General features: G+C 34.1%; 1 protein-coding gene across 1 annotated transcript; it reads right to left on the reverse strand.

Annotated features, from left to right (window-relative positions):
* Window positions 1-5,223: 5,223 nt before the first annotated feature.
* LOC139431102 (zinc finger BED domain-containing protein 4-like) lies at window positions 5,224-7,568 on the reverse strand. Its single transcript, XM_071198688.1, has 2 exons — window positions 5,508-7,568; window positions 5,224-5,317 (listed from the first exon to the last, which is right to left on the reverse strand). The coding sequence occupies exon 1, from the start codon at window positions 7,403-7,405 to the stop codon at window positions 5,525-5,527; it is 1,881 nt and encodes a 626-aa protein (XP_071054789.1). The 5' UTR covers window positions 7,406-7,568; the 3' UTR covers window positions 5,224-5,317; window positions 5,508-5,524.
* Between the last annotated feature and the right edge of the window lie 9,670 nt (window positions 7,569-17,238).

Consider the following 17,238-nt stretch of genomic DNA (forward strand, 5'->3'; position numbering starts at 1 on the left):
AGTGGGACATATTGCCAATAAGTGTCCTAATAAAATGGATGAGCAACATTCTATTATTACTACAGCTGATGTTCATAATGCAATGGAACAGCTTGAAAATACACTAGTTGAACCCATAAAAAACATATCCTCTAATATTCCACAGTCGTATAGTACTACTGAAGATAATGTTGTAGTACATAAAATGGATATAGTAACCTCAGCAGAGGACAGGAAAAGAAAAGTATCTTCGTCTACTAGTTCGGTTTTATCTATGGGTGAAGTATCTAGAGTTTCTCCGGAGAAAAAAATAGAATTTCTAAAACCGCTTCCGAAAAAACATAAGACAATCATAAATGACAAGCTAACTGATGACAATGAGATGTTTTTGGAATTCAAAGATTTATTTAGGGATGATATGTTTATTTCCTATGATAATTTTTGTCAATTCATAAGGAACTGTACCCTTACAGTTCCTTATGAAGACAGGATATTTCTAATATTGTCAATCATTACTGTCAAGATCCGGCATCTCTACATGATTTGTTAATTATGGTTATCCGATCTGTGAAAACTAATGTATTGAAAGGTCGCTTGAAACGTTTGATCAAAAAGGTTAGAGCATGTGGTTTAACACCTAACGTTGACCTCTCAGACTGTTCCCAAGAGGGTTCTTCTTCGGAAGCTTCAACTTACTAACTAATCGTTTTCTATTATCCTGTATTATCTAATTTTTTATTTTCTTATCAATGGCAAACATAATTCAATGGAACTGTAATGGCCTTATCCATCATTACTGTGATTTGAAGTTGTTGTTAAATCGATATTCCCCTGTATGCATTTGCTTGCAAGAAACCCATCTTCATCCTGGGCAGCCCTATTCCATCAAAGGATACTCTAGTTATAGGAAAGATTTTCCAAAAATTCTAAGAGCTAGTGGTGGTGTTGCTATCCTAGTTAATGAATCCATGAAGGCTGTTTCCATCAATTTATCAAGTAATATACAAGCGGTTGCAGTTCGTTTAGTAGTACCTTTTAACATTACTATATGTAATGTATACTTGCCTGAATTTGATTGGCAATTGCATGACTTACGTAACCTTATACAACAACTGCCACCTCCATTCTGTATTGTGGGTGATTTTAATGCTCATAGTCCCCTATGGGGATCTAATCGTACAGACGCCCGTGGTGCTATTATAGAAAGACTACTTGAGGATGACAATTTGGTTATTTTGAACACTGGTTCAATGACGCACCTCTCCGCGCGGTCTAGTTCCTTCTCAGCTATAGATTTGTCAATTGTCTCTCCCCAGATTGCTACACTTTTTACGTGGGAGGTAATAAATGATTTGCATAACAGTGATCACTTTCCAATAAGACTATTCACTACTGACTTTCCATATACTGATGCATGTTTTCAGCGTAAATGGTGTACTAAAAAAGCTAATTGGAAGTTATATCAGATGTCCATTAGAACGTCATCTGCTTCGGAAGCAATCGATAATGATATTGAATCCTTTTGTGCAATGATACTAGAGGCAGCCGAAAGATCAATTCCACGCTCATCAGGTATTCCTTTAAAGAAAGCTGTTCCCTGGTGGAATAAGGATGTAGCAATAGCAATTCGTAATAAAAAATCCGCCTTTAATTTGTTCCGTAGACATCCCACAGAAGAAAATCTTATCCACTTTAAAAAGCTAAGAGCGGTTGCTAGACGACAGATACTTGAAAGTAAAAGAAATTCATGGAATAACTATGTATCTTCCATAACTTCCAATACTCCAAGCTCACAGATATGGAAAATGGTAAAAAGTATTAATAATAGTGCATCCTTTTTTTCTATTAAATATCTCATGGAAGACAATGTTCTTGTATCATCTGTTGACAACATAACAGAATTACTCGCTAACACTTTTGCTGCTACTAGTTCTACTAATAATTATGATCCTAAATTCCTAACAACCAAAAGACAGAAAGAGACTCCTCTTGATTTCTGTACCAATGAACATTTCGATTATAATTCGCCATTCAATATGTGTGAGCTAAACCGTGTCCTGAATAAACCGAAACGATCATCTGCCGGACCTGATAATATTCCATATGAATTCCTTACCAATTTAACATGCGATGCAAAAACGTTCTTGTTAAATCTATATAATCGTATTAATAATAATAGTAATAAATCGTATTTAGAGTAGTGGTACTTATCCTAATAACTGGAAAAAGGCCATAGTAGTTCCGTTGCTTAAAGAAAATAAAGACCCCACATTATCTAACAGTTACCGTCCTATAAGCTTAACGTGTTGCATTGGTAAAATACTAGAGAAAATGGTGAGCTATAGGTTGATGCATATAGTAGAACAGGAAAACCTACTTTCTAACTTCCAATTTGGATACAGACAAGGTCGCTCCACAATTGATAGTATTGTTTTGCTTGAGAATGCTATTCAGGAAGCCTTTCTACAAAAACAGGTTTTGGTAGCGGTGTTTTTTGACTTAGAAAAAGCATATGACATGACATGGCGCCATGGAATAATGATTCAATTGCACAGCTGGGGTTTACGTGGCATTTTGCCTATGTTTATTCAATCATTTCTTTCGGACCGTTCCTTTTGTGTCAGAGTGGGGAATGGGATCTCATCGGAGCATTTGTTGGAAAATGGCGTTCCTCAGGGTTCTACTTTAAGCGTGGCCCTTTTTCTCATTGCTATGAATGGTGTAATATCCAATCTTAACCCAGAAATAGGAAGATCTCTATACGTGGATGACCTTTGTATATATTTGAAAGGATCCACAGTACAACAACTTAATAATTCACTTCAGCCTGCCATCAACACTATATTAGAGAACACTATATCGATTGGTTATAAGGTATCTGTGCAAAAAACAAAGTGTGTTCTATTCTCTAGACGATATCGTCATCAAGAAAATCCTTCTTTGCATTTACAAAGTATCCGTATTGGTGTTGTTCCTGAAATTAAATTCTTAGGGATGATATTCGATGCCAAGTTACGATGGCAGAGCCATATTCAGTACATTATTTCGCGTTGTCGGAAATCATTAAATCTACTGCGCGTTTTATCTGGTACAAGGTGGGGGGCTGATACTACAGTGCTGAAGATGTTGTATAAAAGTGTGATATTGCCTGTTATTGATTATGGTAGTGTGGTGTATTCCTCTGCAAGAATAACCGTACTCAAAAAACTTAATATAATACACAATCTTGCAATACGGTACATACTTGGGGCTTTTCCCACTAGTCCGGTTCATAGTTTGTATTGTGAGTCTGGTATTGCTCCTCTTCACCATCGGCGTAATTGGCAAATTCTTAATTATTTTGTAAAAAAACGCATACAACCTGAGCACCCAATCTCTATATTGTTTTCCCAACAGCCACCTGTCTACAGATTAACAGCCACAAGACCGGCAATAGTAAGAGCCAAAGAACTGCTGGGAACTTTAGATTTTACGATGCCCCCCTTACTTTCTTTATGCAGTATCGAATTTACTCCTTGGCAGTTAAATAAACCCGTTTTCAATTTAAATCTTACATGTTATGCTAAAGAGAGTACACCACGGGAATTACTTAGAGCTAAATTTAGAAATATAATCAATGCCTATGATGATGCTGTTTTTATTTATACTGATGGTTCCAAAAAGGAGAGTGGGGTTGGTTGCGCGTTTGTGGTTGGGGATAGTGATTATTCATGGAGCTTACAGAGTTTTGCGTCTATCTTCTTTGCGGAGTTGTATGCCATCTTCCAAGCTCTGTTATTCATCCGTATGAGTCATAATGGAAATAACTTTGTCATAGTTACAGACTCGTTGAGTGCTCTTAAATCATTACAAGCAATGTGTCCAAATGAACCGATGGTACGGATGGTTGGAGAATTGTTACATGTTATCTTGCTTTCTGGAAAACAGATCGTATTTATATGGGTGCCCGGTCATATCGGCATTGAGGGTAATGAAAGGGCAGATAAAGCAGCAGGACACGGGGTTGACGGTAATAGTGTTGACGTCAGTGTATGTCGTCATAAGGATGTCATAAGGCATCTTAAATCGCTGGTATATAACAAGTGGCAGAATGACTGGCAACACAATGAAAGTTTTCTACGCCGTATCAAACCCTTAATAAAACCTTGGAATCAGCCCATTATCTTCAATAGATTAGAACAGGTGAAACTAGCGAGATTACATATAGGACATACACAACTAACTTCCGGTTATTTGTTAAAACGAGAACCAAGACCTGTATGTTTGGGCTGCGAAGTTCATCTCACGGTAATGCATATCCTGCTAGACTGTGAATTATATGCCAACGAGAGACAATTACATAATATCTCATGTCTGGATGATGCATACGCGAATCCTGTTAATTTGATTGAATTTTTTAAGTGCATTGATTTGTTCCATCAATTATAAATACGGTGAGCGCTAAAGATCTTCGCTATCGAAGCGCTTCTAATATCAATAATAATAATACAACATGGACGATTTTTCAAGTGTTGAAGACGAACAATTTGTTCATTTAGTATCTCAGCATGCTGAGATATTTGATGCGAAGAATAAAAATTATATTAATACGACTAAAAAAGAATTTATTTGGCAGGAAATTGCGAAACAATTAAATAAAAGTGGTAGGTATTTTAAAAGTAATATATTTTTTGCTATTGAAATGTCGAGTATTACAAATTATAAAAATTATCTGTCCTGCCAGCTTACAGCACCTTCTCCTGTAAAGTAATCTGTAAATCTACTTCGTACTTGAAACCCCTCTGCACAAGCAAATCCCCCTGTTCCTTTCAGAGGAATCATATTTTCGGTCGGAAGAGAAAAAAGGTTTTCTTCTAAATTTGTTTTTTTCGGATTATTTAGTAGAGATGGACCGAAGCGGGTTTTGGCCGAATAACCGAATACCGAATATTCGGCTTGTAATTTGGCCGGAGCACCGAATATTCGGCCGAAGCATCAATCAAAATTTCAAATTCGAAAAAATGCATTATTAAAACGTAAAACGTTATTCTTATAAGTAGGTGTTGCAATTATTTTAAACTCACAAAAGTCCAGTGTTTTTCATGAAGTTGTTATTAAGTAAATGCATGAATGTTGTTAAATGTTTAAAATTAAATAAAATATGTAGATACTTATTAGTACTGAAGTAATTTAAATTATAAATAATAATTAAATAAAACATAAAACATATATTGAAAAAATGAAATATAACATATAAGTATAATATACATATATGTATGTAAGTAATAAGTAAAAATGTATAAGAAAGCATATTATGTAGGGGGCTGAGGCTTCCGTCATAACTCACGTTCCTCTACACCTGAAACGAATTATTTTTTTTTTAATTTTAAGTTAAAATTTTTAACACAATGAATGAATTGCAAGAAACAAGGTTTTTTGGTTTAGGAATAATGCTTTACGAGCTAACTAAGTGATGTTAAACTGACAGATGATGAAATTAGGTATTTACTAGCTTCATACTAAATTAATAATTAATAACAATTACATACCTGCAAAGTTATAGGCACTAATATTCAAAATTAACTTTGTGCAGATTGTGGTGGATAAACAATAATTTTTCTGCATTTCTTGGCAGTAATCTGCTTCTAGTTTGGTCATAAATATTACCGGCTTCAGAAAAAACTCTTTCACTGTATACGCTAGCAGCAGGGGCCGATAAAAATTTTCTTGCAATTTCTGTTAATATAGGAAAAGTGGTTTTCCATGCTTTCCACCAAACAAGAGGATCGTCCGTTCTAATTAGCTTATCCATATTTAAATATAAGTTTAATTCTTCGTCAATGCTCTTTACTTTTATATTTTCAGATGGCTTTGGTAAAGAATCTCTTGAAGAGACAATCTCATCAAAACACTGCCATAGTTTACTTTTATTTGTTTCATTACTAATAGTGTCATCGAGTCTTCTAATTTTTGTCTCAGGAGTATAATTTTCGTTAATTATTGGTTCAGACTCAGATTGAGAATATTCACTGGTCAATATATATTTAAAATAATCTATTTTGTTCGATTCAAAAAACGTCATTTTAAATCGTGGGTCCAATATTGTAGCAATAATATAAAATTTATTATTTAACAAACTATCAAATCTTCTGTTTATTTCATCATAAATACAATTTTTCATTGTTCCAACTCCGTGAAACAGATTTTCGTCTTCTTTAGATAAATAAACTTTCAACGTTGTTATTGTTGGAATAACTTCCGAAATAAAAGCTACATTTGAACTCATAACCTTTGTAATCTCCTCAAATGGTTCCAATAAATCTAACAACGGTTGAATTAAGGACCATTGATTTGTATTTAACGTCACAATATCATTATCTGCTGCATAGATATTCAATACCCTCTTTTGCTCTAGTATTCGTTGCAGCATGTAGAAACTAGAATTCCACCTAGTAGTAACATCTTGCACTAATTTTTTATGATCAACATTTAATTCGGTTTGAATATCTTTCAATTTGGAGCATGCGGCTGGGGAATGATTAAAATGTCCAACAATTTTTCGACACACTGCTATTAAATCCACTATAGATCGTTGTGTTTTAATAGCATGTATTATCACTAATTGTAGAGTATGTATGAAACAAGGCACTCCAACGAGTTTGGCGTCATTACAGGCTTTAACAATGTTGGCGCCATTGTCTCGAACAATGACATGGACCTGTGAAATGTCTAAATTCCACATTTGCAACATATCGAGAAACATTTGTTTAATATTTTCAGCAGTATGACTCTCAGGAAAATGTTTACAGTTTAAAAGTACATGATTAAAACCAAAATTTGTATTAAGCCAATGAGCCGTAAAACTAATAAAAGATTCATTTGTATGAGAGCAAGTCCAGATATCAGATGTCACGGACAGATATTGAACACCATCAATCTTTTTTTTAATAGCTTCTACTAATCTGTCATAAATATCTGGGATGATGGTTTCTGAAAAATATTTTCTTCTGGGCACCTTGTACTGCGGGCAAATTTTATTCATTAATCTAGTAAATCCTGTATTTTCTACACATAAATAAGGCATATTATCTAATGCAATCATTTCACCTATAGCATAATGCATTTTTTTTGACCGTTTGTCATTTATGTCCCACTGTTTAGATTTGTTAATAAATTCTGTTAATGTTTCTTGTTTCTTTTGAACAATATTTAAATCATTCTCTGGATTAGTTTTGTTTTGTTCTGATTCTGATAATAGACGCTTTCTTTTTTCAAATTCTTCAGCGTGCTTTCGTTTTACATGATTAATCATTGATGTTGTACTAGCATATTTTCCAGTGCCACCCCGTGATATTTCTTGTTGACACAATTTACACTTTGCAAATTTCAAGTCTTCACATTTATCAAAAAATGTCCAAACGTCACTTTTTTTGTTTATGTCACTCATGATTCACGTCACGAGGTCGTTTACCCGAAACAAACGGTTTATGAACAATTTTGGGCGTTTGGACGCCGCCTTGGCGTGTTTAGCGTTTAAATCTGAACGGACCCTGGAAACGCACCTTTAAAGTTTATTCTTCTATAACCAAATTCGAAATGAGAGGTCAAAGTAAAATACCATAATCGGTTTAAAATATAAAACGAAAAGAACGCAATACAACAATCAACACGTCAGTTACCGACACGTTACCGCACACTTTAAACTTCTAACCGTTCTAACGCTTATAACCGCCCATGCTCTTACTGGTCTTAACACGTTTTCATTGGCATGCGCGAGCTGGAAAAGCGCGCCTATGCTACCTTTATACCGCTTCGGCCGGCCGAATACCGAATACAATGGCTGCTTCGGCCGAAGGCCGAATATTTTATAAAGAGGCCGAATCGGCCGAATACCGAAGCAAGACCGAAGCTTCGGAACATCCCTATTATTTAGTATGTATTCGGTACGCAACATGTTATGTAGAAAACAACAGGTAAGAACAATCAGATCAACAGTAGTGGGTTTCCCATTTATAGGAGAAAAGAATATTCTAAATACATGACAAAGTATACCAAAAGCATTTTCTGTGACCCTTCTAGCCCGAGACAGTCGGTAATTAAAAACTGTTTTCTTTGGATCCTCGAAAATTTGCTTTTTTGGGTAAGGTTTCATTACATGTTTATCTAACTTAAATGCATCATATCCAAGAATCACATACGGTAGAATAGTGTTTTTGGAACGGGGAAGTAACGCAGGTAGGGGGAAATTGAATTTATCGCCCTAAATTTGTTTCCCAATCTTAGATTTGGCAAAAATTCCTGCGTCACCTTCTTTTCCGTATGATCCAATGTCTACGTATAGGAACTTGTAATTAGCATCAACAAGAGCCAACAGCACTATGGAAAAATAGTTTTTATAATAAAAAAAAAGTGAGTCGCTGTTATCTGGAGCCATAACTCGCACGTGTTTTCCGTCAGTGCCAGCTATAACGTTGGGAAAGTTCCAACGATTCCAAAACTCTTCTGCCTTTTGTTTCAAATCCATTTCTGAAGGTGGTGGAAGTAAAATTGGCATTAGTTTCTTACATATAGTTTGTAACACGATTGGTATAAACACGCTAATGTAGCTGTGGGATATTCGATATGCAAATGATAAGGATCTGTAAGATTCCCCTGTTGCAAGAAACCTGTAAAAAACAAAATTGTTAAATTGTAATAAAATATTAATTTCGTTTAAGTTGCGTATTGTAAGAAGAGATGGAAGAATCTTCGAGATAATTATTTCAAACACAAAAAAAAATACAAAAATGCCAACAGGAAGTGCTGCTTCTAAAAGCAATAAACGAAAGCCAATTTTGGAACAACTATCATTTTTAGATAGTGTCAAACGCCAAAGAAGGTAACCATATGTCGTACTGAACAAATATTCAAAAAGATCAATACTAAACTCTCACATACTGTGCATCACGTACACTTACATTACACACTTTTATATTGTATAGCTTTTACTTTTGACTGATATAGATTATGAAAACAAAATAATTAATCTTTACTGTTGTAGGGCGTTAACAAATAACAGTATGCAAACATCAAATAACGACATGCAAAGTGGTGGCACCGAAGAAACTGTTATGGTATTAAATACAACAGAAAATGATAAGGATAAAGATGAAGTAGATATAGAAAATTTGTGTGACGAAAGGCCTACGCCAGCTTTAAACGAAACAATATCGTCAGGATGCAGTGAGTCTAAGCAACAAAAAAGAAAGCCAACTTTTGCAGGCGAGGTTTTATCAGCATTAAAAAAAACCGGTTGGAAAGAGCCGCAATAATATCGCAGATGAATATGGCTCAAGCTACACCTGACGATGAAACTGACACCTTCTTTAAAAGCTTGGTCTTGACTGTAAAACAATTTCCGCCTCTGTTAAGAGCACAAATAAAAAGAAAACTATATCAAATAGTATCGGACGCAGAAGTGAATTTACTGCGCTCAGTACCACCACAGCTGAGCTATGATAGCCCATATGTGTACTCTAGCACCAGTACAACACCGTTGCCGTCTCCTTCAAATTGGGAGCAGCAAAATGTACATAATGTAGACCAGTGTCAGGATACACAGCCCAATGCTGACATAGCAAATTTGTTTAATTCTTTTTCACATAGTTAATAAAATATTTTGTTCTGTAATAAAGAAAATTTATTTTACCTTAGTGTTAATGCTAATTTTTCCCCTGGTGTTATGGGATGCTTGACGCGGTTCTAAGGTTTAATTGTAATATCGTCTTGGATGAGCTCCAATATATAACTAAATTGATTACGAGTTATACGAAAAAATTCTTTAAACTTTATTTCGTTGTCTATTAAATGATTTTTCACTAATATTAATTGATATCCTTCTAATCTTCGGTTTTAAACATGGGTAATATCTTTTTCCTTTTCTTTCCACTTTCCAAAACTAAAGAAAGGAGTAAATTTTCCTCTTCTTCTTGATAATTTAACAACATTTTTATTACATTTCTTTGACATACGTTCATTTTTATACGTCTTGTCGTGAGTCTAGGAAAACACACAATAAACACAAATTCGTCAGCGAATAAGTCGTAGCTACTCAATCGTCGCCGGCGACTAGCGACCGAGTCGTCGCTAGGAAAACAAACATATTGATAAGCATTGTATGAGTAATAGCGAATGAGTTGTAGCTACTCAGTCGTAGTCGAGCGACTAGCGACCGTGGAGGAAAACGCGCCTTTACCTGTAATCCAAGAAATCGTATGTCTCGCTAGTGCAACCAACTTTACACCAAACTGAGAAAACTAATAGGAGCGCAGTTACTCTCTCGTAAAACAAGACGAGTGCTATCACGCTTCCCGCTGTTTTGGCATATAACCTCCGCACTCAAACGGTTAATATTGGTGCTGAATATTTTACTTATGTTCTTTCTATAAACCCTTTCGGCAATTTGACAAATTGTAATAACATCTTTTGAGGGATAAATTAGTTTTCCCTCATTTTTTAAATTAATTAATAAACAATTTTTTTCACTGGATACTAAATAATTTTTACAGAAAGTGCACATATTTAACGATAAAATTTTTTTAACAACAAATGCGCTGATGTATTCTATAACATTTTCTACGTAGTAATTAAATTTCCACATTGTATTTATACAGGCTGTCCTGCAACGATTGTACAATACTGCATCAGCATATTCTCTGATCGAAAACAGACAAGAAAAGTCTAATAAACATAGGTCCGAAAATGGACCAATTTCGAGATATTCAAAGTTTTAGTTTCATAAGCTGACCTATTGTAAACATCATTAATTCTAACGATTTAGATGCAGTAATTATATGATTACCATGGTTACGATGGTTAAGATAAAGTTTAATAAATAATAAGATAATATTAAGATAACTAATACTAATATATAAAAATGTATGTAGGCATCGGCTGTCAATCTCTTTGGAAGAAAAAATGGACCTAATAACTGATCACCTATAACTCCAGCCCATACATTAACACTGAATCGCCACTGATGATGAGTTTCTAGTATTGCATGGGGATTTTCATCGCTCCAAACGTGCGCATTATGAATATTAAAATTTTCGCTTTGAGTAAATGTTGCTTCATCCGTAAATACAATGTTTATGGGAAAGTCGACGTTTACTAGCTCTTCCTGTATGGCCCACCTATAAAAAATCTCTCTTTTTTCGCCATCATTTTCTGTTAGAGCTTGAACGGTGTTGTAATGATAAGAATAAAGCAACTGCTCCCTTAAAATGCGGTGAACGGTTGTTTTGTTAATGTTTTCTTGTGCAGAAATTCTTCTAATGCTAGTTGAAGCATTTTCATCGACTCTTCTCAAAACTGCTTCTTCTAATTCCACTGGCCTTGTGTAATGTCTCTCCGTGGAATAGCTGTGGGTTACGCTTCCCGTTTCTTTTAATCTGAGAAATAGTCTGCTAAAGGTGTGACTATTAGGCAATCGTCTGTTCGCGAAACTTTGCGCGTAATGACGAGCTGCTAACGACGCATTTCCATCAGATAGTCCGTAACAATACACCATATCCGCCATCTCTTCCTTGGAGTAATTAATAGGAGCCATACTTAATAGTTTTATTATGTAACAAACCGCCCTGTATATTAAATTGCATTTTGTATAATTATTTTGCTTAAGTCAGCGTTGTCGGGTGAGGCGTTGATGCGCCACCGAGTTCGACTCGGGGAGTCGAGTACCAACTACCAAGGTAGATAGAAGCTACAGTCTTCCCCTTGAGTTCGCTCCATTTCATTTTATTTTTAATTTAAATTCTCAATACTAAATTCGGAAAGGCTTCTAAATACGCTGGTGGTTTGTGCTGGGTAATTTGCTAGAGAAATCGAATCCTCAGATCAAAATTGTGCCTTGAAGCCAGTTCCTGAAGCGTTCGAATCCTGGTGGAAGAGCGTCGTCGTGGCGTAGAATAAGTAAGCATAATTAATTACTATTGTTCTTGAAACTCATAATCATCGCTAGTGTTTGTATCCATAGTTAACGTTCCGTTATCTAAAATTTGTTCAATTAGTTTTCGTTTTTCTTCTTTAATATTTTAACTTAATTTTTGTTGGTTAATTTATTTTTCTATTTTTTTTTATATGTTTTAATTTCCTTAATTTAATATATTAATATTTTTTTTATATAAATTCTTGTTCGTATTATTTCAATTTCAACACAAGGGCTACGATCCTCCCTCCTTTTACTCATTAACTTCTTAAACCGTTCGGCCAAGTACGTAACTTGCCTGGTGGCAGCATCTTAAAAATCTTCTATAATTTTTTTCTCTTTTTCTGCAAGTACACGCTACCGTACTTCTATCTTTTCCCGTCCGCATAACGTTGGTGGCGGGTACCCCTTTCTTCCTCTAATATTACGTTGGTGGCGGTGGTGTTCATCCCCATCAAGATTACAATTAAATTAAATAGTAAAATAATAATTTCGTGAAGTATTCTTATTTTTTTTGATTAGACAACTTATCGTAATCATAGTAACGACTTAATTATTATAAAAACAAATTTAAATTCATGATGTTAACAATATCAACTTATGAAACTAAATCTTTGAATATCTCGAAAATGGTCCATTTTCGGACCTATGTTTATTAGGCTTTTTTTGTTCATTTTTGATCATAGAATACGCTGATGCAGTTTTGTACAATCGTTGCGGGACACCCTGTATAATCGTGATCGAACACATCAGCGGATATGTTTTCACAACTTTCTTGTGATGGACATATATATATGTTATATATTCTTGTAACACAACACTGGATATTTAATAAATATTTTATTAAGTGTAAATCAACGTACATTCTTAGCTTAAACTTATTCTAAGATTTTAGTTACCGCCATTTACAGACATGACCTGACAAGTTCTTTTTTGGTTAATGTTCGGTAAGAGCGTAGCGCCCTCTTTTAGTTGTTATTACAAACATTATGTCTACTATACTACATTCTCTCCCTACCTAACTAAGATTACAAATTTAGTCTTATATCGGAGGTTTCGATATACGACCTGAACGAGTAGATACTGCTTTATTTGAATCAGGTGTACGTCGTGTATTTAAACTTGTAGTTTGCGTTTCAAGTTCTCTACTATTACCTTCAGTCGATTGCACATTTGTTGGTTGAACAATATCTTCGGACGGATTGTCAACAATTGCACTACTTTTACTACAATCATTACTAGGTGGTACAGATTCTGGTGTTACAACAGAATTCCTAATCAAATCACTATTACTAGAGTTACTTATGCTATCGTTAACAATATCCTTAGATTCCTTATTAGTCTTATCCTGTTTAATATCATTAGCATGAACAAACTTAATACTATCATTAATCTGAACTAAATAAGTTGCGTAACTAATTATTTTTACAATTTTACCTTTTTGCCAAATTTTTAATTCTTTGTTTTTTATATAAACAGGTTCGTTCACTGAATATAGTCTAACATTTCTAGTGTATTCAAAATCTGGTTTTACTCTAACAGAGTGCTGATCATTAGGTTTTAATAAGTCAAAACGAGTTCGAGGTTTTAATTTAAATACATGCTCTGCTGGACTTACTCCTGTTACTGATGAAGGTGTATTTCTATATGTAAACAAATAGTTTAACAATTTAGACAAAATCATTATTTTTGTTATTTCCCTTTCTCTTTCAAAATGTAACGCTCTCTCTAAACCTTTTTTTATAGTTTGTACAGCTCGTTCCGCTATTCCATTACTCTGTGGATGGTACGGTGGGGATTTAACAGGTTTGATTCCATTTATTTGACAAAACTTTGTAAACTCTTCTGAGTTAAAAGGTGGACCATTATCAGAAACTAATTCTACCGGAATACCAAAAATTGAAAAAAACTCCTTTAATTTTATAATAAGTTGCCTGGTACTAGTTCCTCCGTCCATAAGTTTGACTTCTATCCATTTTGATTTATTATCAACTATTATCAAAAAAGTGTATGAATATTTATGAAAAAAATCTATATTGACTCTTTGAAAGTTGTTCGTGGTTTTTGGCCATGGTATCAAGCATCCCGTACAAAAATTTTGCGTTTCTTCACAAACAGTACAAGTACTTATATGATTTTCTACGTCATTGTTCATATTAGGCCACCAACAATACCCTCGTATTAACATTTCTGATCTCACAATTCCCAAATGCTGTTCATGAAATAGGTTTAGAATATCTCTCTGTAAATTTTTTGGTATGATCGTTTTGTTTCCTACCAATAAACAATTTTTCTCAACGGACATCTCATGTTTTCTTTTAAAATATGGTTTTAAATTTTCATCGGTTATAGAGTTTGGCCATCCTGATAAAGTATAATCTATTGCTTTAAGAAGTATTGGATCTCTTTTTGTAGCTTTCGCAATATCTGCCGCTTCTATTGGTATATTATCTACTAAACTAAAAGAATATATAGACTCTGGAATTTCCGTTATACTTGTTATTGGATTACGTGACAAACCATCAGCATTTGATATAGATGATCCTTTTTTGTATTGAATATTATAATTATAAGCTGACAATGTTACTGCCCAACGTGTTATTCTGGCTGATGCTGTTGCTGGAATACCCTTATTTTTGCCAAATATAAATTCTAAAGGTTTGTGATCCGTTATTAGTGTAAAACTTCTTCCATAAATGTACTTATGAAATTTCTTCAAGGCAAAAATGATTGCTAAAGCCTCTCGTTCTAAATTACTGTAGCGTTGTTCTGCTGGAGATAATGTACATGATTGAAATAGAATTGGTTTATCCTCCCCTTTTACTTTGTGACTGAGAACCGCTCCAAGTCCGTATCCACTAGCATCACACGTTACATAAATTGGTAAGTTTGGGTTAAAATACGTCAAAACATTATTTGATAGTAATAATTTTTTACTTTTTCGAAATGCACTTTCGTGTTTTTCTGTCCATTTAAATTGAACTTCAATTTTACAAAGGTCATACAACATTTTTAACTCTGTTGATAACATTGAAATAAACTTTCCATAGTAATTTAATAATCCCAAAAAAGATTTCAATTGTGTCAAATTTGTTGGCGAAGGTGCGTCCTCAATTGCCTTTGTTTTTTCCTTTGTTAGATGGACACCTTCTCGATCAATCAAATGACCCAAAAACTCAACCTGGTTTTCATAAAATTTACATTTAGATGGATTCACTTTCACGTGATATTCACTCAAACGACTTATAACTGTTAGTACATTTCGGTGACACTCCTCCAAGTCAGCTCCATAAACTAGTATATCATCTAAGTAACATTTAGTTTTATTAATATTTATCAAAATTGCCTCCATAATAGTTTGAAAAATACCTGGTGCTGAGCTAACGCCGTAGGTTAATCTGTTAAATCTAAATAATCCCTTATGGGTGTTTATTGTAAATAACTCTTTTGATCTTTCACCAATTTCTAACTGCTAGTAAGCTCCTTTTAAATCAATTACCGTAAAAACCTTGTTTCCACTCAGGCTAGAAAATATATCTTCAGGTTTAGGCAAAACACAATGATCACATTCAATATACTTATTGATTGTTTTTTTTAAATCTACACAAATACGCGGATTTATAGAATTTTTCTTTGGAACTGCTATTATAGGACTTGCGCATGAACTTGTATTTACTTTCGTTAGTATGCCCTGTTGAACCATTTCCTCTAGTTCGTTTTCTACTCTTTCTTTTAGTGCATAAGGCATATCATAAGCTCTGTGAAAAATAGGATTGAAATTCTCTTTAAGAGCAATTTCTGCTTTAAAGTCTTTAATTGCACTTTTTGAGTTTTCATCAAATACTTCTGGAAATTTATTTTTTATTTCAAGAATATACTGACTGCGCAATGAATCAGATTCACACTCATTTCGTTTAATGTGATTTAGAATATTTTTCCAAGTAGGGTTAAACACATTTAACCAATTTCGACCTAGCAATGGTGTAAATTTATTTTTACTTTCTAATACTATGAGGTCTAAGTTAAAATTTTTGTTATTAAAGCTGATATTGACATTTAATTTACCACTGATAGACATACTATCACCTGTTACGACACGTAATTTGAAAAAGACTGGTTTTAATGAAATCTTACTAAATAGTTCCTTATAATCTAATGTGGCACTTCTTTTTAAACAAGCAAAAGGGCAAACAAAACACCAGACGATGTCAAGGTTACGTAAAGGTTTACTTACCTCAGCCAGCCTTTGTGGAGACGGCGTGGATTTAAAGTAATATTCAAAGATGTTAATGGGCGCCACGGACTTATATAAAACCTTTACGAACGTACTTGACCACACCCTAATCAAGTCCGAACTTAGAGTTACAGAAAGGAATGAGAACAAATAACCAACAACCACATTTGGAACTGAAGAAAGAGTATCTATATTATATGTAATCGTAAAAGAACATTCATGTATACACATGTAAATATACGTGGGTATATGAAAAATATGTAATGACAATTGGAACAAAGTTCTCAAATTATAAGAATAAAGTTTATACAACTTAACCAAAATGTTGCTGTAATCGCATACAAAAAAAGAAAATATAGCACCCCCCTGTATCGTAAGTTACACAATTACGATCCTAACTTTATTTAGAATAAATGAACAAAAAAACATTATCGCGAAAACTTTTCAGATTGGCCAATTTGAACAGTAAGGGGATATCAAAAATAATCGATAAAAAAAAGAATTATAACCCCAAATGCAATTACCCTTACAAAAATGTAAATAATAAAAAAAATACTTTGAATTGTCAAGACAACAAAAAAGTTAACAATTAATATATATCAGATTTTAGAAGTTGAGTAACTCTAACTTCTCTGATCAAAATTCAGATTTTATACAAAAAAATAATAAAGTTGATGTTCACATAAAACGAAAAAATACAACTTAGCCTTAATCTTCTACGGGCCCAAACAGCATCCCACGGTTCCAATTCCAATCCAATTCAGAATAATCTTCTCCAAACAGATAACAAAGGTACCAAAATATTGAGGTTATGGATGACCCAAATCTGTCATCAACAGATTTCAAATGACTTTCAAACGACTTTCGATGGCGCAGTTTCAAGATGACGTTCTAAAAATTCTTCCACTAAAATTCTTTACCAAGGGGAAGATGATCTCGTCGATTGGTGGGTTGATAATCGTTCAACACGATTAAGACATTCCACGGAGGACCAAAACTACCGTAAACGCCTCCAATAAAATAACCTTCGTTGAAACGATGATGGCGTCGCTGTTAACGCACGTGATCCAGTTTTATATCC

The sequence above is a fragment of the Onthophagus taurus genome, chromosome 8 (assembly GCF_036711975.1).
Source record: "Onthophagus taurus isolate NC chromosome 8, IU_Otau_3.0, whole genome shotgun sequence".
Lineage (NCBI taxonomy): Eukaryota > Metazoa > Arthropoda > Insecta > Coleoptera > Scarabaeidae > Onthophagus > Onthophagus taurus.

Bases quoted from the DNA above. Each gene is read 5' to 3' on its own strand.
- LOC139431102 (XM_071198688.1), bottom strand. From the start codon at position 7,405: ATGAGTGACATAAACAAAAAAAGTGACGTTTGGACATTTTTTGATAAA.